Source organism: Ammospiza nelsoni, chromosome 3 (genome assembly GCF_027579445.1).
Source record: "Ammospiza nelsoni isolate bAmmNel1 chromosome 3, bAmmNel1.pri, whole genome shotgun sequence".
In the NCBI taxonomy this organism is placed as follows: domain Eukaryota; kingdom Metazoa; phylum Chordata; class Aves; order Passeriformes; family Passerellidae; genus Ammospiza; species Ammospiza nelsoni.
The window spans coordinates 51,457,937-51,478,627 of record NC_080635.1 but is presented as its reverse complement, the minus strand read 5'-3'; the positions used below and the strand labels follow the sequence as shown (position 1 = coordinate 51,478,627).

The 20,691-nt window shown below is 40.4% G+C and overlaps 2 protein-coding genes across 21 annotated transcripts in view; one reads left to right on the top strand and one right to left on the bottom strand.

Moving 5' to 3' along the window:
* The window catches only part of REPS1 (RALBP1 associated Eps domain containing 1), a 63,992-nt gene extending 60,017 nt beyond the window's left edge, over positions 1-3,975 (top strand). For all 14 annotated transcript variants that reach the window (XM_059468804.1, XM_059468808.1, XM_059468803.1 and 11 more), the window contains one exon: positions 600-3,975. In XM_059468804.1, the coding sequence (XP_059324787.1) occupies positions 600-668 (69 nt within the window). In that variant the 3' untranslated portion in view covers positions 669-3,975. The remainder of the gene's footprint in view (positions 1-599) is intronic.
* Positions 1,101-14,798, bottom strand: CCDC28A (coiled-coil domain containing 28A). Of its 7 annotated transcripts, none has more exons than XR_009418087.1 (5): positions 13,655-14,053; positions 10,835-10,998; positions 9,752-9,922; positions 9,092-9,114; positions 7,517-8,258 (listed from the first exon to the last, which is right to left on the bottom strand). XR_009418087.1 is itself a non-coding variant. In XM_059468815.1 (5 exons), the coding sequence occupies exons 1-5, from the start codon at positions 13,810-13,812 to the stop codon at positions 8,204-8,206; spliced, it is 555 nt and encodes a 184-aa protein (XP_059324798.1). In that variant the 5' UTR covers positions 13,813-14,053; the 3' UTR covers positions 7,517-8,203. The 7 variants fall into 7 exon arrangements, 6 of the variants coding, with proteins under 6 accessions (XP_059324799.1, XP_059324798.1, XP_059324793.1 ...); XM_059468815.1 differs by having other exon boundaries at positions 9,752-9,906; XM_059468816.1 differs by lacking the exons at positions 7,517-8,258; positions 9,092-9,114 and adding an exon at positions 1,101-2,165 and having other exon boundaries at positions 9,752-9,906.
* Positions 14,799-20,691: the final 5,893 nt, after the last annotated feature.

Here is a 20,691-nt window from a genome sequence, read left to right as displayed (position 1 = left end):
ATTAGTGCAACAATAGCAATTTGCTTATCTAGGTCAGCTATCATTGTTTTAGAGCTATCTGTAGGCATCGGCTTAATGTCTTTTGCCTGCCATCTTTCTTACCTAAGATAACTAATTTTAACTATGAAGATAATTTTTAAAAGTATCTTAAATGAACACATGAGTTAATAAGATACTGTCTGGAATAGAAGTTAGGTGATTTTAAAAACTCAAGCCTGAATTTCACTTAGAAATTCACATAGGAGGAAAAACCGGGGACAAAAACTGAGTTTTCCAATAGTCTTAATTCAGGTGAGAGCTTACCCCCTTAACATTTTAGACTTCATTTGAAAATATTATAGTTGGGTTTGCGTCTGGTTACAAGTTTGGGTTTGGGTGCTTTGAAAGAAAAAAAATACTTGGCATCACCTTTGAGCAAAGTAGTGATTTCCAATGATACGTAATTACCATCCAGGCAGTCTTCTATTCAGTGTCTAGGAGGAGTTACCGAGAGTCTAGAATCTAAGTTAGTTTTCAGACTGAAGCAGGTTTTGATGGCATGAGGAAATTTTCAGTACTCATTCCCTGTGGACTGTCACTAGAAAATCTTTCTTTTGTAGGATGTTCTTGAAGAGAGAATCTCCCTGGAAGTCCAACTGGAACAACTTCGACCCTTCTCTCACCTCTAAGCCTACTGCCGTTAACTGTGAATTTACTAATTTTGAAAGGGGTATTGGTTTCAAGGCCTATTTAAATATCCATGCATCTAGCTCAATGCACTCTATTCTACATTAAATGTTGTGGTTCTGTTTTGTCAATTTGTCCACTTTTGTATTTTAAATATTTTAATTTCAGTACAGAAAGAAAAAAAAAAACTACTACTTTTTCCTTGAATGTGACACTGCCTCTCACATCTTTCTCTGTGGGCATCCGTGATCTTTGTTGGACTTGAGTTTGCAGAGTTTGTCACCAAAATTGCCAACTGGAATTTTTTCATAGTTTTTTTTTCCTGTTGAAACATCTTTGCAGAAGAAGGTTGCTAATCAGTTGATTTTAACCTTTAAGCACATAAACTCTTCATTCACTATGGCATTTATTTTATTGTGCCAGAAAAGAGACAAACTACTAATCTGTCATCAGCCAATGTTACTTCCCAAGCTGCCTTTCACAATTGGAAATTGTTCACGATTCTAGAAAGCCTGCCTCTTTGCAATTCCCCAGCTTACTCAGGTTGGAAGAGTTCTTGCAGGCTGTTTGCCATATCAACTGGATTGGATGTTGTGATTTTTGTTGCATACATTACAGAGTATGTGACCACAGATTGCCAGGTGTTCACATGTTATCCATTCATGATCCTGATTCAGCCGCATGCGTAGAAGCATTTATGGCACAATTGGTAGTCTATCAAACAGGTCTTCTTTAGTTCTCCCTTTTGTGAAAAGAGTTGGGTGTAGGTCCCAAACATTAATTGCACATTATCTAAGCACCACCTGTAATTGCATGTCTCACACGTTACCTTTTAATAGCAGATCACATCCACCAGTCTTCACTATAACAAATTGTATTGTCAAGTAATGTGTCAATACCTCTATAAACTTCTAATTCCCAGCAAAAAAAAAATATAAAACAAAAAATGAACAGTTTTGCTTCTTAGGAATTCTGGGGTACCTTCTGTCATCTTGTTTCCAGGCCTTACTTCTCTGGCATATAGACAGGCTTCACTATTAACAGAGTTCCTTGAGTGTATCTTGCTCTTCAGGTTGATGTACTGTATTAGGATTTGTTGTATATTGTACGATACACACATTTTGATCTCATATGTAAATTTGCATTAATTGCTGACTAACAGCAGATATTCTATTTAATGGCTTCTTCTGGCTGTGGGATCATAGATGTTTAACTGCATGGATGTATCTCTGCAGAATCAGAACTAGCAATTGTGTGATTTTTACACCAATAAAACAGCACAATATTTTAATTTTGTTGATTCATCTTTACCTGGGAATTGAAACTCATTCAAATAAGGGGGAGGGTTTTATTACAGGATTGCAGGTAATTTCTTGTAGTTTTGTGGCATGTACAAGAAGTGATTGATTGTAATCTTGGCCATTTTCTTCCTTCATTTTTAGCTGTTGATCAGAAGTGATTCTCTTGGTAATCTGTGGCTATACTCCTTTTGTATCCTCCTGTAAGAAAATTTAATACAAATGTAATTTCTAAAAAGTAAATGTTAGTATTGACTTGGGTCAAATATATCTATTGTTCTTTAGGCTTAATATCTGGTTTGATTTCCTCAAAAAATTCCTTTAAAAATTAAAGATAAATCATCCTCTGCCAGCAGTCCTTAACATCACATTCTCACTTCTGTGCATAAATGAAATTCTCTTAACATCTGCTTCCCTTCCAAAAGGATAGGTCAAGTCAGATTTACCACTGGTTATGCTGTTACGGTGAAAAATAAGTATTTCTCTTTTTGGTTGTCATAAACAGACTGGATAATTATGGTGAATTTTTACTACTTTTACTTTTTCAAATGTCAAGGAAGTGTTGCAGATGGTTTATGTATATAACCAAAAGCGAAATTCTCTGGTATGAAAGGATGTCATAGTTGCATGAAATATGGTAGTTTCTGTTTGCATGTAAAGGGATTAAGAAATGATAGCTAAATGGTCACAAAGGTGACGTATAAATATTATTTAAAGTGCAAGGCTTTGACTTCAGAAAACTATATATGAATAGGGAAATGTTAAGAAAAACCCAGCAAAACAAATGACCCTCCCCAATGTAAACTAAAACTTTAAAGTTGATGGACTGATCACTTCTATTATAACTGACAAGTAGGAGGAACAGAGTGGGAAAAAGTTTTTCCCTTTTTTAAAAAGCAGGAAAAGGAGTCACTGCAGTTAAAGAATGTTGATCTTTTGAACCAACTGTATCTTGTCCATAGTTTATTTTAAAGTTTAAAATACATTTTTTAAATAACACTATTTTCATATTAGTATTTAAGTATTAAGCCTGTGTTTATAGCAACAGGATTCTTAAATCAGAATTTAACGTTTTAAGCTTAAATGTAAAAAGCCTTTTACATTCAAATGTTACATGTACATACGAATTTCTCTAACATCCATATCTTCCTAATAGAATGACAAGTTATTGTCTAAAGTGAAGAACTTTGGCAATCTGAACCTTTTTGTGTCTTGCCAACAAGTCTATTTTTAAGAATTTTTGTGGATTACTTTTAACGCATCATTCTGTACATTTTAAACCAGTTTTTCATGATCAGAAGACCTTCTAACTGAAAAACTACTTAATGTCTTAAGAACATCACTGCCAATGATGTTCAGAAGTTACCTCATTTAGTAATGTAACCCAACTTTAATCCCTTACAAAATTATCTCCCTGTCTCTCTCATTTCTTTGATCTTGATCCAGCTACTTGATGCATTCTTTTGTATGAACTTAAGATTGTAAGCTCTTTGGGGCAAGGAAATTACGTACAGTACAAAAGAGGTGCTCTCTCTATTGCAAGTATAAATGTAGACTACTAAATAGTATGGAGTGTGATTGATGTACCCAGCTGGGATGGATGGACAGCAGCAGGCCTTTCTGAAACACCTGGGAAATGTTTTTCTCTGGACTTTGTCATTGGAAGTGTCTCTTCTCGTTTGTGTTTCTTTTGTGTCTCCTAATAATGTGCCTCTTTCTTCATTCCACCTGCTTTGGAGTTGCTTTTTTCTCCATTCATTGCCTATCTTAGGACTGCAGAGAAGATTTCCAAAATGCAAAGGTAAAAAGCTGAAAAGCCACTTTGTTTTGAGCAGTATTCTAAGTCTATCCAATGTAAGCGAGTATTTTCAAATTTTTTTGTACTTCACATGCACCTCATTTTCCTTGCAATTGTGATGAACTAGATGATCTCATATTACTGAAAATGTCTTATGTGAGATAAACAAAGTTGAGGTTATAAAAACTTAAAGAAAATAAATTTGCAGCATTGTTTCTTGTGTGACATGTCTCTGTCCCTTATGGATGGGGTGTGCTGTGTTTCTCTTCATTAGGGCAGAGTTGAGAATTACTCTTCTGGTTTCAGCTGTGCAGTTTCTCTAAATGTCACTTTATGGGTGGCCTGGCCTTAATCACTTTTTCCTAAAATGGTAAAAAATAGTAAATCATTGTCTCCTGACTCCCAGCTCATCCTAATCTTAGTTTCTAGTGGAATGTAGTTTCATGAAATTGTAATGTGTTGCAAAAGCACAGTACTTCTAAGTGAGTAATAACAATGCAGTTCTTACTCTGTGGGGAAGATAAAGAAACAACTTGTTTATTTTGAATATATTTGCATGCTTATGCAGCATGCTTCTCTTGCCACATATATTGATGTACAAATCTTTGATCATACCGCTGTCTGGAGGAAAACACATGAAAACCAAGGACTTCATTATCTAAAAACAAAAAAAAAAAAAAAAAAAAAAAAATTAAATGCTATGTTCTTGTAATAGTTTTAACAACGAACTTGGGATTGTATAGGAAAGATGTTAATAATGTCTACATACCAATAACCAAATGAGACAATATAGGGTTGTCCTGACAGTACATAAGCAAAATATAAACTTCACAGGAGTCTTTGAATTAATTGCTTTTGTCTGGGGACATGGAGGGGGGAAGTTGAATACTGTGTAATTTCCTTTGAGTAATATTTCTTTGAATTGGCAAATGGGTTTTAAAGGTGCAGTTTCTGCTTTAAAGGTAGGCTGTACATTGTTTGTACCTAAAGCATATACTGATTGTACACTAGTTGTACCTGGTTGTACACTGTTAGTGTGTTTCAAAGTGATTTCCCAGTACCTTATATAGGTATTCAATGTCTTGCATTTAAATTATTGTCCAAAACAGCCTTTGTTTAGTTATAATACTAAAAAAATTGGTATTGTGATGATGAAACATGAAGTTTGTGATCTCACAGCTTAAATATAAAGCTTCAAGAAGACTCTTAGTACTGTTTATCACACTTCACCAGCATTCTGGGCCACAGAAAGCTAGATGAATTCTATTTCATCTCTGGTAGAATATATTCTTGACACTTTCACTCTTACGGATATTGATTAATTTAATCTGGAAGCGGCTGAAATTACTCTGTTCTTTTGACTGGTCTCATTTATGAGAGGCCTATGAAATTACCAAAACATCATAAATAGTTAAAGCAATTTAAGCTGACATTCAGTGGTATGTTGATGGAAACCCACATTCTGGCAGTACTGCGGTTGAACCGTGTGTGGCTGTATTGTTTCGCAGTGTGTGGGACATGGGAGCTACATCGTGCTCTGCAGTGCACGTACACTCTGTGGTGTATCCCTGAGAGCTGCAGTGCTGCCTCTTGCTGTCACTTCACCTCAGAGCTCTGACTGCTTTTCTGCCTTTGGCTCAAGTAAGGCTGCATTGAATCTGACAGAAGAGGGGATGGTCCGTGGGGTGGAACAAGGTCATTGTAACAAACTGCCCTCTGGATCAGGACTGTCTTGTACCAAGGGCCTGTGGTTTTTAGTGTCCAACCAAAAGGCAAGTAAGGAACACTGGTATTTGAAAGACTGTTGCATATTAACAAAATCAATTGATTTCATATTGAAAATCCATTATTTTCCTGACAGCTGGAGGAGCAGGAAGGGAAATAAGCATTACAACAGCTACTGTGAACACTCACCTAAGAGCTTCTGAAGGCCCAGCATCCCTGACTGGCTGTGTCAAACTTAGCAAGAAATTTATGTATAGTAAGGAGTTTCAGCAATATACGATTTCTCTGCAGAAGGCAAAGGAAATACTTTGGGAATCCCTGTGTTAACTTAGGTGTGTATTTCATTAAAATGCTGTGAAATTCAGCACTCTACTAAGTGCTTTTGTGCCTTATTTTGCATAGCTTGAACTGACAGAAAGCTTGAGTTAAGGTATGGAAATACAGAGTATGTTTCAAGAAAAAAAATGAAAGGAATTTTGTAGGAAGTTGTAATTCATTGTATTCTATCAGAAAATGCAGAAGTGCTATGCCTCAAGCATGTTACTTGATTTTTCTGTTACATATCCTGCCTTTGGAAGAAGAGTGGTTCAGTTTATAACAAGCCTTTCTTCTAGAGCTTCAATCCATTGTCTTTCACTGCCCTTGTGAGGAACTTGGTCACCTGCCTTCTCATCCAAAGTCACCAAGAGATCATAGACCAATCAGGAGGTCCTTTTGCTGTAGAAGGGTACATAAAAAGCACATATTCCCTGGTTTACTTTGCATTTAGCCTTTTGACATAAAGTAGCATTAAAGTAAGAATGTTCTGTGGAAAATCATTAATTATTCACATTATTATTCATTTTCTTCAAAATTAAGAGGCTGGAAAATTTGACAGATTCTATGGTTTTTACAAACATTGCCTCCATAGTGAATTTGCTAACCAAAAAATGTGCTAAAATTGATGTCTCAGAACTTTTCATATCAAAACCAATTTTGTCAGTGTTTTTTATCCTTTTGTCCCCTAGCATTTTAGAACATTAATTATTTAATTTTTTTTTTTTAGGTTTTAAAACTTCCTTTTTGCAAATACCTCTTCATGTAGACTTTATTTTCTCTTGTGGAAAAGATTATTACATCTTGATGTAGGGGGGGTTGCATTTTAGCTATCACAGCTCAAAACTGTCTTGATCTGAATTAATCCAAAGTGAGTACTGTCTAAAATTGACAGTAGATGTAATTTGGATTGTAAGGTAGGATTTTGGGTTTAAAATTTTCATGAAGATGGCATAGATTTTTGTTCTAACATACACCTATTTTCCTTCACACCTGCATTGCAATTTTTAGAGTTCTGTATAGTATTTCTTGTATTAGCACTTGCTTAACTGTTAGACTGTACGTGTTTTAGTATTACAGCTTGATTCTGCAATATTGCATTGATCAGGATGATCAGATAATTTGCAAACTACTCATTCATTCAGTCTGGTCCTAGCCTCTCAGTTTGTTGAGAATTGTTCTTGGTTATTTCATGTTCTGGTTTTTGTGGCTTAATATGATTAAAGAGCTGTAAGTTGGAGGTCTCATATTAATCTTACTATTTCCAAATATTAGGAAAATTATGGTCTATTACAATGACTGATTTTTCTTTTTTTTTTTTTTTTTTACTTAAGAGAGAGAAATGTACAGGTCTTGTGGATGTGTGCCACAAGTCTCTTTGTAAAGCTTTATTTAAGCGAAGTTCTTCTATTTCCTGGCCACATGCCCACTCTGGGCTGATGAAAGCTTTGCACTCAGGAAGAAGGATAAAAATTCCATTCCGTGTTCAGTAAGTGTAAAGTCAGTGTGGAATCTGAATGTATTACCTAAAAACTGAATATAAAATAAATCTAGAACCAAAGGCATGGTGATAGAAATTTTGGATCTAAAACCAGCCTGATTTTATACTAATACAGATTTTTTTTTCCCTCTGGCTGTGCGCATAAAGTTGACACCAATTAATTGGTATCATCAATTGGTATCATCTATTTACAACATCAGAGTAACTACAAAATTGATTATCCTAGATTTATTGAACAGTAACTATTTACCCAGTTTTGGATTTTCACAATACTTAATTTATGTAGACTGTTAGCATGCACACTAATTCTAATTTGGTGAGATTATATAGTTATTCATAGCATGGAAAAACATAAACTGCAAACATTTGGACAATGCTAAAACTCATCTTCCTCACACAGCCAAACCAATAGCAGCTTCTGCAAACGAAACATCATATATTTAAAACTTTTCACTTTATTAACAATAAATTATCTGTGGCATCACCAATCAACAAAACACTAAAGAGACAGTGAGCAGATTGTCTGTATAATGATCAGAAAGGCAACATTATCAGTACCTTCATAAAAACTGGAGAAATGCCAATGAACTTACATACATGTACCACTTGCAACCATATGAACACTGAGCAGAAGAAATATATTTCTTAGTTTCTCCAGTTTTTCTGTTAAGTAAGGCAGTAATAAAAAGCACAGCATCACAATTAAGTACAACTCTAGGTACTGAGCCCTGGCATAATGCAGTGCTCAGAGGAATGTGCAAAATAAACACCTGGATTTGCACTTTGATTCTTTGTTGTGTAAAATTAAAAAACAACACAAAGTCACAACTCTTCTTGATTCCATTGTCCAGAAAAACAAAAGCAAAGCTGGAGAATCCAGACTGACAAAGATGTTCTCTCTCAGCCTGTAGTACCATTTGGAATATCTTGAGCATCAGCTAAATGTAGCTTTTGGCTGAAGCAAATCATTAAGGAATAACACTTTCACATACATATAAGGCATGAACAAGACAGCAACAACAGAAATAACCAGACTGCAGAGTAAACTGAGTGCTACACTCCTCCACTGCCATCCTGCCTTATCAAAAGCACAGTGTGAAAGACAAGCTGAGACATTCAGCTTTATCTCCTCTGTGGGCTAAGAGCACACATTTGTCCAGTTCCTAAGCTCTGCTGAAGTACCTGACCCCAGAAATAAAAAATTAGGTCAGCTCACTCTCCACGGTCAAGCAGTTATAAACAACCACACACATTTCTAGAAAAAAATGAAAAGGTAATAGAATTCACTTATCAGTGGGACAGATGCCTCTGAATATTGTTGAAGGAATATTACTATGGATGTTTGTTCCAGAATGTCTCAATAAGATGGATGCAGAAAGAGGCTGCTGCTGATGGGTTTTGCCACTGACAATACAATATGGTACACAAGTGGAACATGGTAGCTAAATAAATCACCAGGTGAGAAAACAACCTATAATTACATGTGTTAAGATACAGTCACTTAGGTATTGGAAGAACCTAAAAACTGATGCTGTATTATAGTACTAATTTGAAAGCACAGCATCACAATTAACTACAACTCTAGGTACTGAGCTTTGCAGTGCTCAGAGGAATGTGGAAAATAAACACCTGGATTTGCACTTTGATTCTGTGTAAAATGAAAAAACAACACAAAGCATTATCAAAGGAATCTGACTCTTGTAAAGGCATCAGTTACTAGGGAAACACACTGCAATTTGACTACTGTTAGTAATTAAATGCAAAATAAACATTTTAGGAAAAGGATACATAGATGAATTTAGTTCTTCTAGCTGCAAGATAAATGTAGAAATTATGAGAAATGGCACTTCAGTTAGTCAAAGAAATGCAGCAATTATGCTGGTATGCTGAAATTAACACATTAATGAAGGATATAACTAACAGTTTGGGTTGAAATGTATGATTTCTTACAAAAATCAAACCTATACTGAATTCCATACAATGAGCTAAGTTCCCAATTAAGTTTGGAAATTAGGTTTCCAAATGTGCTGATCTCAAGAAATTTAAAGAAATTTTAACAATTCTGGTTTTTATGGAAATACACTAGACAAAGTGTAGAATGTACAGATCTGTATTCTTTGTTGTGTGTCACCTTCCCCAGATGTAGGAAGATGGACTGCAGGGAAAGTGGTCATAGTTCCCTAGTACATGGGCTGTCCCTAAGCAGGCTGACAGGCTCAGGCAGCTTGCAGCCAGCCTGCTCCCCTCCCCAAAGCAACCAGCAGCTGTAACAAATGAAAACAGCTCCTGTGTTCTCTCAGAACCCAGAGGAGGGCAGGACACACCTTGGTTCATTGAAAAGCTACGTTCTCCTCAACTGTAAATCACTGCGCACACAGGGGCGGTGTTTTCCTGAACCAAGCTTTGCCGTGGGCTAAGCTCCATGATTTCTGCCTTCCCAGTACTTACATCTGACAGCAGTCTATCCAGGTTGGAATCACTGGCCAGTTTTCTTTTGTCTTCAGGGAGTTCTTCCATCTCCCCATAGAGCTCCAGATTGAGGCGAGCAAGCTTCTCCTGCATACTCCGCACGTGCTCCATCTGCTCTATGGAACATTCATTTCCTAAAACAAGTAAAAACTTCATATAAAGAAACCCAAGAGTGAAAATGAAGATATGAAGATGCAACTTTTTACATCGGAGAAGAGAAATGCAGCTTTCTACATTAGAGAATTTAAACATCAATTTTACAAGTACATTTGCTTTCTTGGTGGTTTCCCTGTTGAAGTTTCTGTCATCCCATTTGTTGCTGTGTTGTGCTGAATTTACAGTAGCTATCCAATGTTCTCAGAGTTTTTTAGAATGCATGTGGTTTTTCTATACTCTTGCGTTTTTCTCTGATTCAGAAAGGCCCTGTATTTTAACTTAAAATTCCGTCAAAAAAAAACCTTCTTTCCAATTCTGATTTTGCTAAGGGTTGCTTTCTTGAAACAGATGATTGATATAATACAAACTTTTCAGGTTCTTTTGTAAAATCAGAGTGGAATTGACACGTTTACCTAACACTAAACTTGCAAAACTACACATACATTTTTCTACTTAGTACAAGGGAGAAAAGAATGCAAAAATGTGCAATATTTCTTCTAAAACCTCCATCAACTCTAAGGCTGTAAAAATACTAAAAAGCTAAGACAGAAGAGTAACCTGGGTAAAACGCAGCTTGCACTGAATTTCATAAAAGTTGTTACCAATAGTCTTAAATGTTCATATGCAACAAAACTGGGTGCTAAAGACAGTTACTTCTTCCTACATAAAGAAGTTATTTTAAACTTGGTATCTTAAGGAAAGGTGGAAGGGATAATGGAATGGCATGTGAATAATCTCACAACACAGACAACGTTACAACGCGACTGCAATTTTAAAATGCAGTAAGATGTATTAATTATGTTGATTTCATGTGGCAGTCTGTCCATGCAGCACACTTGTTTGCAAATGTTACCACTGTACAGCTATAAAAAACAACTATTGTACACACACAATTCATGCACTTACCAAATGCCTGAAGTTTGCCAGAGTGGAAGTCATTCAAGAGACTCAGAAGTCCCCTTTCCATTTCCTGGACATCTGATACATCTGTGAGAAAAGAATGCTGAATTGGTGCTGCCTGTGCCCCTTTTGCTTCAGCTCCTGGAGGTTTGGCTTTCTCTTTGATTACGCTAAAAAAAAAAAAATGAACAAAACAATTACTTCCTGCTTTCAATTCCACTGTAAATTTGAAATGTAAGCAAGTGTACATCTGAGCTTTGAAAATTAAATGAGAAATACATAGTGCATATTTCAGTCACTGCTTTTAAGATAAACACTGGACCTCCAGCTTGTCTGACAAATAAAGAACATCACTATCTCAGCATTTTGATACTGCAAAATGAAGGGTTCCACCAGTCTGCTTGGACCACACATCTGTGATGGCCATCTCAGTAACCTAAAGTGGGCCAGCACTACCCAGCAGTGACAATAGGGCATTAGCACTGAGAAGACCTCTAAGATCATCAAGTCCAACCATTAACCCAGCACAGCCATGTTCACCACTAACCCACATCCTCAAGCACCACACCCATGATTTTTTAACATTTCCAGGGATGGTGATTCCACCACTTCCCCAGGCAGACATGATCTACATAAAATCACCCAAAAAGCATCTGCAGGCCAGAGAGAACCCCCCTCAAAAATCATACTGTCCTCTTGTCACAAACATCTGTAGATTCCAACCCGTGTGGAAAACAGCTGGTTATAAGCTTTGGAAGGTGGCCTTGCTTCCACATAGATTTTCCTAGAGTTCTTTCTTTCAACTCACAAATAACATCCCAATTTTGTAAATCTCACCATCAAAACCACTCTCCCACTACTCTAATGTACCAAATGAAACTAGTCCATGCCCAAACATCAAATTGCTAAAAATGCTCTACAACCCTTCCTGCAAGAAAATCATCCAAATCCCTGCATCCCATACACTTCTCTCTAGGCATAGCACTTATTCAGAGCACCAAGTGCCCACAGGAACTACATGGATGAAAATTAAAAACCATGTTAAATCCCTGTGAACACACAACCAATATGGAAACTAAACAGACAGCTACCAGTGAGAAGCAGCATGTTCCTTCTCTGACCCAGAGACAGACAGACAGACAGGCTGCATCCTAATACAGTTCAGGTAGGAGACTGTCCTGCAGCCTTGTGATGAATCTGTTCAGAACCTGATCCAGTGAAAAAATCTCAGCCTAAAGATTTTAATTTAGGATACTATGGGATATTTTAAAAAATCACAGACTTAAAAAAGAGGCTTTATTTAATTAGTGAAGATAATGGGGTTTAAAGCACAGTAAGGCCTATCCTTTCCATGCTCTGCAAATTCTCTCTGTCTTATGGGAAATAACAATTCTTTGTCCAGCCCAAGAGCTTCTGTAGTCTATAAAACATCATATAGACTATATGCTATAGAAACAACCAGCAGTCCAACAATCACCATTTCCAGTTCAACTCAGAGCAACTCAGTTTAGGTTCTGCTTCAGTTTCAGACTTAAAGGTTTGTACTACAGACAGGTCACCCATTTTTCTACCCAATTCTGATGTGTAATAAAATAAACTATTAGTCTTTGAGAACTTACTTCATTGGATTCTTGCAGTAAAGTGAAAATTAATTAAATACTCTTGCTCCATTATCACAGCAGCAGTTCATCCTCACATTATTATGTCAATTACCTCTCCTGCTTGATAAGTTCAAACAATTATCTGTATTAGCACTGCTTGGTAAGTTTAACAATTGTGCAAGAATGGCCAGAACTTACAGCAAAAAGGACATTTTCTTCTCTACACAATCTTTTGGACTGCAAGAAATTAATTTCTAGTAAATCCCAGGATAATACTGAGACTTGAGTAGACTGTTCAGTCAACTGAAGAAGCCACCAATTTATAGCTCATTAGTATCTACTAATATTTCCCTCTAAGTATTAACACAGTTTTCCTGAAAAATAATGTATAGACTTACATTGCAGAAATTAATTATTTATCAGGCCAATACTGCATCCTTCAAACAGACTCTCTGTGCTGATGCTGACAGTTCTGTATTTAATCTTCAGCTAAAACTCAGAGGTCAGTAAATTTTCTGCTGCCTCTCCCCAGCTAACATTTCCCTTTAAAATTCCTCTTCCTTTATTTATGTACTGTGTCTGCCACAGCCAAAAAACTCATTTTCTAACATGCAGGTAAATTAATGTTCTCAAACTGAAACCAACTTATCATCAAAAAACCACAAACTATTCTGATGTGGTACTTTCTGAAGAACTGAATGTCTCTCTTTACTCAAGACACTCCCCCAGCTGAGAGGTCCCCAGTCACAAAACACCTGGAAATTCCAGTTCTAGCTCATCCTGTTCAATTTATGTCCTTCATTTCCTGCCACAGTTGTCAGTTCCAACCTTGAAGTCATGTAATATTTTATTTGTTCCTCACAGCTGTACATCTGGGGCTCTACTATTCCCACATGATGCCCAAATCTGATCACCCAACTCATGTCTTTCACCAGGCACATCAGTCTATACTCTGCTTCAGCTAAATTGCTGTTGGTATGAGTTTAGAGCATTGTGTAACATTCCAGTAAGTTTACAAGAAAAGTGTAGAACACCTTCCTTTGCTATAAAATAACCACTATATTGCATTAAAAATAAATCATGTTGCTAAAAAAGACACATCATCAAAACTTCACAAGCCTGAAGCTCTTCTGTCACAGACAGTCTAAACAATCTTTAAACTGTCTCAGCATTGCCCAGTTCCTGGCTCTCACTGCCTCTAGGTCTGCAAATGGCCCGAGCTTACCGTTTTAACTTTGGTTTTTGTACGGCAGGCTGTGGGGCAGGGTTGGAAAAGGCTGTACTTTTACTGACTGGCACTGAGCTTTTCTTGGAGTTAGCAACCTGAGCAGAGTGACTGGAAGATGATTTGGGGCTCCTCCTCTTGATCTTCCTTTCTTCCATTTCTTCCAATTTACTACATCTAGACTAATGTCTTCATAGGGAAGGAAAGTGAGAAAAAGTCCATTAAAACTGGCATTCACAATAAAAGCAAGTACAACGACAGCTCGTGGAAATGAAACTTGTAGTTCCTTCAGAGATGAGCAGTCACTCATGTCTGAGAGCAGGAGAACCCAGTTTCCAGGAGAAGCTGCCCGGCCTGCTCGATGAGCGGAAGGGGCAGGACCTAAACACTCCATCCTCCAACAGGTACCTCCAAACGATCTCAAGCGCTGCGTGCCGTGGCTTACGGCTAGGGAACACCACGAGTGCTCGGGCCCACGGCAGGCAGAACACCGACAAGAGCTGGCAATGCCGCGACCCACCCGTGCCACAGCACCGCCTCTGCTGCGGGAAACTCAGCCGGTGCCGGCTCGTTGCTGCTGTGACGCAGCTGCTGCCCCACACTTGCTATTGCTGTCACACACTTGCTGTCACCGCCGTGACACGCTCTTTGTTATTACGCATTGTTATCACTCCTACACCACCGACGGGCCCGGCCCAACTCCGCACGCACAGCCCACCCGTGTGCCGTTACCGGGCGCTCCCCCGCCGCCTCCTCGCCGGTGACACGCCCCTGACACCCGTTACACCCCGGAGGCGGCCGAGGGCTCCCCGGGCACGGCGACGGCACCCCTGGGCGCCATCGCGGACACGCCGCTGCCTCCCGGGATGAGGAAACCCCTGTGCGCAGCCGGGGCAGACGCAGCCGCGTACCGCCGCTTCATTACCGCGGAGGCTCGGGACGCGGCTGCGCTCCGGGAGCCGCGGGAAGCGGACGGAGCCCCTCGCCCCCAGCCCCTCGCCCCCAGCCCCTCGCCCCCAGCCCCTCGCCCCGCCGCGGCGCGCCGGCCCCGCCCCCTACCTGAAGGAAGCCCCGCCTCCGGAGCCGCGCGGAAGCAGCCGGCTCGTCCCGGCGCGCGGATCACGTGACATAGGGGCGGCCCGGCCCGGCGGCGGCGGCGCGAGGTGCATTGTGGGAGTCCCGCCCCAAGGCACCGCCTCCCTCGCGGGCGGACTACAGCTCCCAGAACCCCCCGCGGGGCGGGGCCGCGTGCCGGCGTTCAGTGGTCGTCACGGCCAAGGGCTTCTCCCGAAACATTTGATCCGAGTCCACGCATGGTAAAACACGCTGGCAAAAAACACCGCACTGCCGACCTGGTCCTTTGCCCTGCTGACGCCGTGCGGTAGCGCTCTGCCTTCTCCTCTGCCTGTAATTAACCCCTGCTCTGTACTGATTCGGCCTCAGCTGCTTTTGGTCTTTAGGGCTTCACTGAGCACCGGGCACCTCAAATTAATGATTTGCACGGTACGGAAAATCACAGAGTCATTAGGGTTCGAAGGCAGGGTCTCCTAGAGCAGGTGACACAGGAACGCGTCCGGGTGCGGTTTGAGGTCTCCAGAGAGACTCTGCGACCTCCCCGGGCAGCGGGTTCAGTGCTCTGCTGCCCTCGGTGTAAGGAAGCTCTGCCTCGTGTAGAGGCGAAACTTCTTGTTTGACTTTGTGGAGCCCCAGTCAGGGGCCTGACTCATTTGTAGCCTTTATTACCTGTGTTTATTAGCAAAAGTTTACAGCCAGCTGAACGGTGCTTATACAGGCGGTAGCTGAGCCCGCCGGGAAATGATCCTCGGGTGTTCCAAGGCATCGCTATCTGCAGATGGGGTCAGCAGTAGGAATTCTCCCCAGTAGGACATGCTGGAAGAACTCAGTATATTCACATGGAGCTATGTGGGCTAGGAATGCTGCCGGTGGAGCAGCAAGTTCCAAACGACAAGAGGACACAGTATTAAACTGAGCCAAGGCAAGTTTAGGTTTGACATTAGGAGGAATTTCTTCACGGAAAGGGTGACTAGACATTGGAATGGGCTGCCCTGGAAGGTGGCGGAGTCACCGTCCCGAGTGATTGTTCAGGCGAGACGGGCCGGGGCACTGAGTGCCGTGGTGAGGTTGAGGAGGCGGTGCTCGGTCACAGGCTGAACTCGCTGATCTCAGAGGTGTTTCCCAACCTCATTGTTTCCGTGCTCCCGTAGCCCTGGAGGGTGGAGCTGGGAGGGGAGCGGAGCGGTCGGCAGAGGGGCCATATCCCCCCCGGCGGCAGCGCGGGCCGTGCCCGGGCCTCTCGGGGCCGTGCCGGTGTCACCCGCAGGGACAGGCGGGACGGCCCCGGCAGTGCCGGTCCCCGCCCGCAGGGGGCAGCGCCCCCCGCGCTCCCGCCGCCGCTCCGGTCCCGCTCCCAGCTCTCTCTGCCGCGGCACCGCGGGCGGGAACGGGTGTCATGGACAAGGGGGACCCATCCTTGTCCCCGCGACAGATGTGACCGGAACGGCTGTCGTCCCAGATAAACCCTGCTGCCACGCTGAGTTGGATGCCGCTCTCAGTGTCATTTCCGACCTGGATTTCGGTCCTGAGCCGTTGGCGGGCAGGAGCTTAATTTTCAAGGCAGGCAGTGTAATTAGCAGGGTGTGCCTACCTGACCTGAGTAATGAACGAGCTCAGCCCCACTAAGTCTATTTCCTGGTGCTGTCGCTATTGCGTTTCTGGTCATCGCTTCTCACCTCAGTGCTCCCTGCCGGTCGTGGCTTTGTGGACTTGAATGGTCGGCACACCTTTCCAACCCATGGCTGATAGCCTGAGCTGTTTTCCCCACATGTGACAGTAGTTTGTGGCCTAGAGAAATTAACTTATCTACCATCTCTACTCCTTGTCAGCTTGAATTTCTTAAAACTGCAACGAGATCTTATTTTTGACTTGAGAAGCGTGTTGTTCATCACGGTATGTTTTGTGATGAAAACTCTCACACATTATTCACACACCACCTGTGAGGGGTGCTATAATCTGCATCAACCACAGTGAAAAAACACTGACCAGAAGCTTTACCGGTGTTAGCAAGTATGAAGTTACCTCATGACTTAACAGGAGTGCAGCACCTAGAATGCATCCCTGTCTCTGTCTAAACTATCCATGATACCAGGAGAATGATTCTCCAGTCATACCCTGATACTGAACCTTTTTATGGACCTTGAATTAGACCTGAGGAGCTATTAAATAGCAGTGTCTCATTGCGACTTGGATGGTCTCACAGCTGTGAGACCTGCAGACCCAAAAGCGGAGATTGTCTGTCAAAAGGAGAGTGCATTTGGAGTGGTTCCCAGGCGAATGACAGGGACAAAATATCCACTGAAGGTCACCCTGTAGTCAAAGTAATTCCTTCAGCAGGACACAGTTTAGGTCTGAGGAGCTGGATCAGTTCTGATACATTATGACCAGTGTTGTTGCAAGAGGTGTGTGATATACTACTGATACACTGACAGCTCACTTGTGGGAATAAACAACCTGAGGGTGTTTGCAGGTAAGTAACTGAGAAGAAAGAAATTTATCTCTGTGAGACTGGAGATGCATTACACCAAAAGGCAGTGGTACAAGACTTCAGGGACAGGTAGAGAAGCTGAAACAGTTGATTCTGTAATACAAAGGGCTTCTGATATCTGGTTTGGCATGCGTTACAGGGAAACAAGAGCTAGCAAAAGTCACACGGGCTGTGAGCCAGACACAAATCCTCAGTCACAGGGCTGCCCAAATAGAACCCTCATTTGCACACATACATATATGTGTATGCATATATATATAGGGGGCTACAAAAAGTGGACAAATTGAGACTTACAGGAAGATTTCTGCAATCATTTGGGAATTTTGTGTGAGATAAATACTGCTTCTCCATGGTAAGGTAGAAATGTTGGTAATGTTTGTGTTCATGCAGCTCATTTCTCACATGCTATATGAGCAAGTAAATGTACCTGCCATGCAGTTGGTATATAGAGGTGTGGTTTGTTTTCCCCGTGTGATTAAAGGTGTTCTGTTTGGATGGAAGGTGGCTGGGTGTCCTTTGTTTTTACCACAGCAGTTGAAACAGAATGACTGATGGTCTGCTTTTAAATAAAGGGGAAATGTTTCTATCACTAAGCATTTTTAAAATAAAATTGCTTTCGTATTCAGGAAGCAGTTGGATTCCACAGTTAACTCTGCTTCAGTTTAGTGTCTCGGTAGGAGGGAACAAATACTACAGAGAGGACAATAAATTTTAGCAAGCAGGAAATATTTTGCTCCAAGTGAATTACTTATCCCTGCACACTACACCACATTAGAATTATTATTAAGGTGCCTCTGTTATTTTTATATCTGATTTAACAGAGCCTACAGGGCAGATAATTGGAAGGCATCAGATTTCATGTTTTCATAGAGAAAGTAATTCAATAGTGAATAATTAATTTCTTTTAAAAGATAATAGTAAGTTAAGAGCAGAGAATTAAAGGTAGTATGGTCTTGATTTGTTACTAGAAATCCTGTTGCAGATAACACTAGAATCAAAGTTTGAGGGAGAAAAAAGGCATGTTTGGACTATCTCTATCTGAGATTTTGCATAGTTTTGTATTGTGATAATGATTCATGGTCCAGAAAAGGCTTTTTTCTTCCTTTGAAAGACTGCTTCTTTTTTTCTGACAACTCCACCATGCATTACGGTGATACCATTTGTTTATAATTGTTGACTGAAATGCTCCAAGGGTAACAGTGTTTTAATGGCAACAATGTTATTTGTAAGGCAGCAAATTTAAAACTTAATTGACTCTGATTTTATTTACATGTATATCTCCTTACAAACTAGAAGCCCACCTTTGAAGATGCTTTGAAGAAGAACTTCAAAGAAGTTAAGTCTGTACTTTGTATTGAGATATGCATGCAAATAAAATCAGATTCCTCATTCTGAAAACCCTATTCAGTGAACATGAGATGGCAAGTCAGTTCTAAAGGCTTCCAAGGCAGTGATGAAAGCACTGGGTTCTTTAGCTTCTATAATTAATTTCAGGTGTATTTCACATGTTGGCACCGTGTAGTCATGGAATCCTGACATTGCTGTAGCATCACTTTCCAGAAAAGAGCATGGTCTGGGACAAATCTGCCCATAGGAAGGAAAGTACTTATTGCTGATTTGTGAGGAGCAGCATAACAAGGGGTATATGTATCTATCAGCCAGATAAACATGCAGAACAAAGCAGCAAAGTTGAAATTACACATATAACTAATTACCACTGGAGTAATATGAATGTAGAATTGCGTGCGTTAGACACATGTACTCTTTACAGACTGGTGATGGATATGCTCTCATAAATGTGATTGAAAATACGCCAACATGTATACTTATATTGATGTCTCTCTCCCCACGCAATCATTATGCTAAGGGATATGATCATATATAAGATCATATAAATAATTCAATTTATGTGTTATTATTGATCAGTTTCCACATCTCTAGCACGAATAGTCCATTGAAATCATTACTGTTACACCAGAACAAACAGTTTAGAACCTCCACTAGTATTGTGTGCTTATGAAGTGTTCTGATTGCAAAAAATCAATACTTGATTGGCTACCAAGACATTAAATACATTACCTGCTTTAGAACTGAGCAAATCTTTTACCTGAATGTGGATGAAGAATAAAGAACCTCCTTGGTCCAGCAGAGTGGTGATTCAGGCACTCCGGACATAGTGACGAGGGAGGAAGGGGGGAGAACAGAAGGGACTTGCTGAATCCCTTGGAAAGCAGCAGTCACCCCAAGAACTAGGCCTCTAAGGGCCAAATGTCCCTGAGCAACCCCACCTGTCCCCCACCCCACTGCCCAGGAGTCCAGGAGCCCCAGCTCCTCCCCATCAGCTCAGCCCGGGGACTTCAGTTCCCGCCTAAGCTAAGCATCTCCAACTCTCTCTTCAGCAGCTGGATGGACACCTGGAAAATTATTATTAAAGTATGTTATTAATATATCCACTAATTAGTCTGGATTTCACATTCACAGTATCATGGAAGTAATAGTGGTTGGAAAGCACTTCTGGAGGTCGTAGCAACATGAGCTAACTCAGTTTATAAGAGACATCATGAGGTCTGAGTCAAAGCAGGTCAACTCTGTGCATAGACCAGGTTCCCAGATTTTATCTAGCCTCTCTTGAAAAACTTCTAGGATGAAATCTGCACCAACATTCTCTAGCACAGCCTCCTCCTCAGAACAGGGCTACTGCCACATCAGGCCAGCTGTGTCTTTGTCTGGCCAACTCTCCAAGAATGGAGACTCTACAACTCCTGCAGACAATTTGTTCCAGTAGTGCATTACTATGCTGGTGAAGAAGCTCTTCCTTATACAATTTTTAGTTGATTAAGAACATGTTAATATTTTGTATGTGTTCAGTAGATGTAGAAGATATTGTACAGTTTCATTTACCTTCCTCTGAATATTTAAATATTTGTAATATGCAATAAGATCCCCAATGAAAAAACACTTTTAAACTGTACTTTAGTTGTTTTAGCAATCCCATTACTCCAGGTGGAAAAGGAAGAAGGTTGTCATTGGCTCTGTCAGCACAACCAGTATTTCAGGCATAGTCCCAAACCTAATAAAATTTTTCAGACTCTGTCATGGATGTAAAACTAAGATTATCCATAAATGCAGTGGTGGTTCCCTAGTGCTTAATGTATTGTCCTTTAGAATTATTTCAAAATGGTTTCCATGGTTTTAGATGCTGGCATGTTGTTAAAAAGAGTATGGTTTTCTGAAAGATAAGGATGATAGCTGATTTCCATCTCACACTACTGTCTTGCTTGGATGATACTTATTTACGTGTTAAAATATATTATAATCAAATAATTCCATCTACATTATAATCAAATAATTCCATTTCACTGATTTTATAGTAAAAAAACTTTTCTCACAAGACTCAACCCATTGATAGACATGAGAAAACGCTGGGATAATGTGGCACCACTCCTGCGAGCATGTTCAGTAATTGACGACAATT

Excerpts from the sequence above, each read along its gene's own strand:
- CCDC28A (XM_059468810.1), bottom strand. The coding sequence starts at position 13,812 with ATGGAAGAAAGGAAGATCAAGAGGAGGAGCCCCAAATCATCTTCCAGT. Across the intron at positions 10,999-13,654 it reads CAAAAACCAAAGTTAAAACG|CGTAATCAAAGAGAAAGCCA; the intron begins GTAAGCTCGGGC and ends TTTTTTTTTTAG. Across the intron at positions 9,907-10,834 it reads TGGCAAACTTCAGGCATTTG|GAAATGAATGTTCCATAGAG; the intron begins GTAAGTGCATGA and ends TACTTGTTTTAG.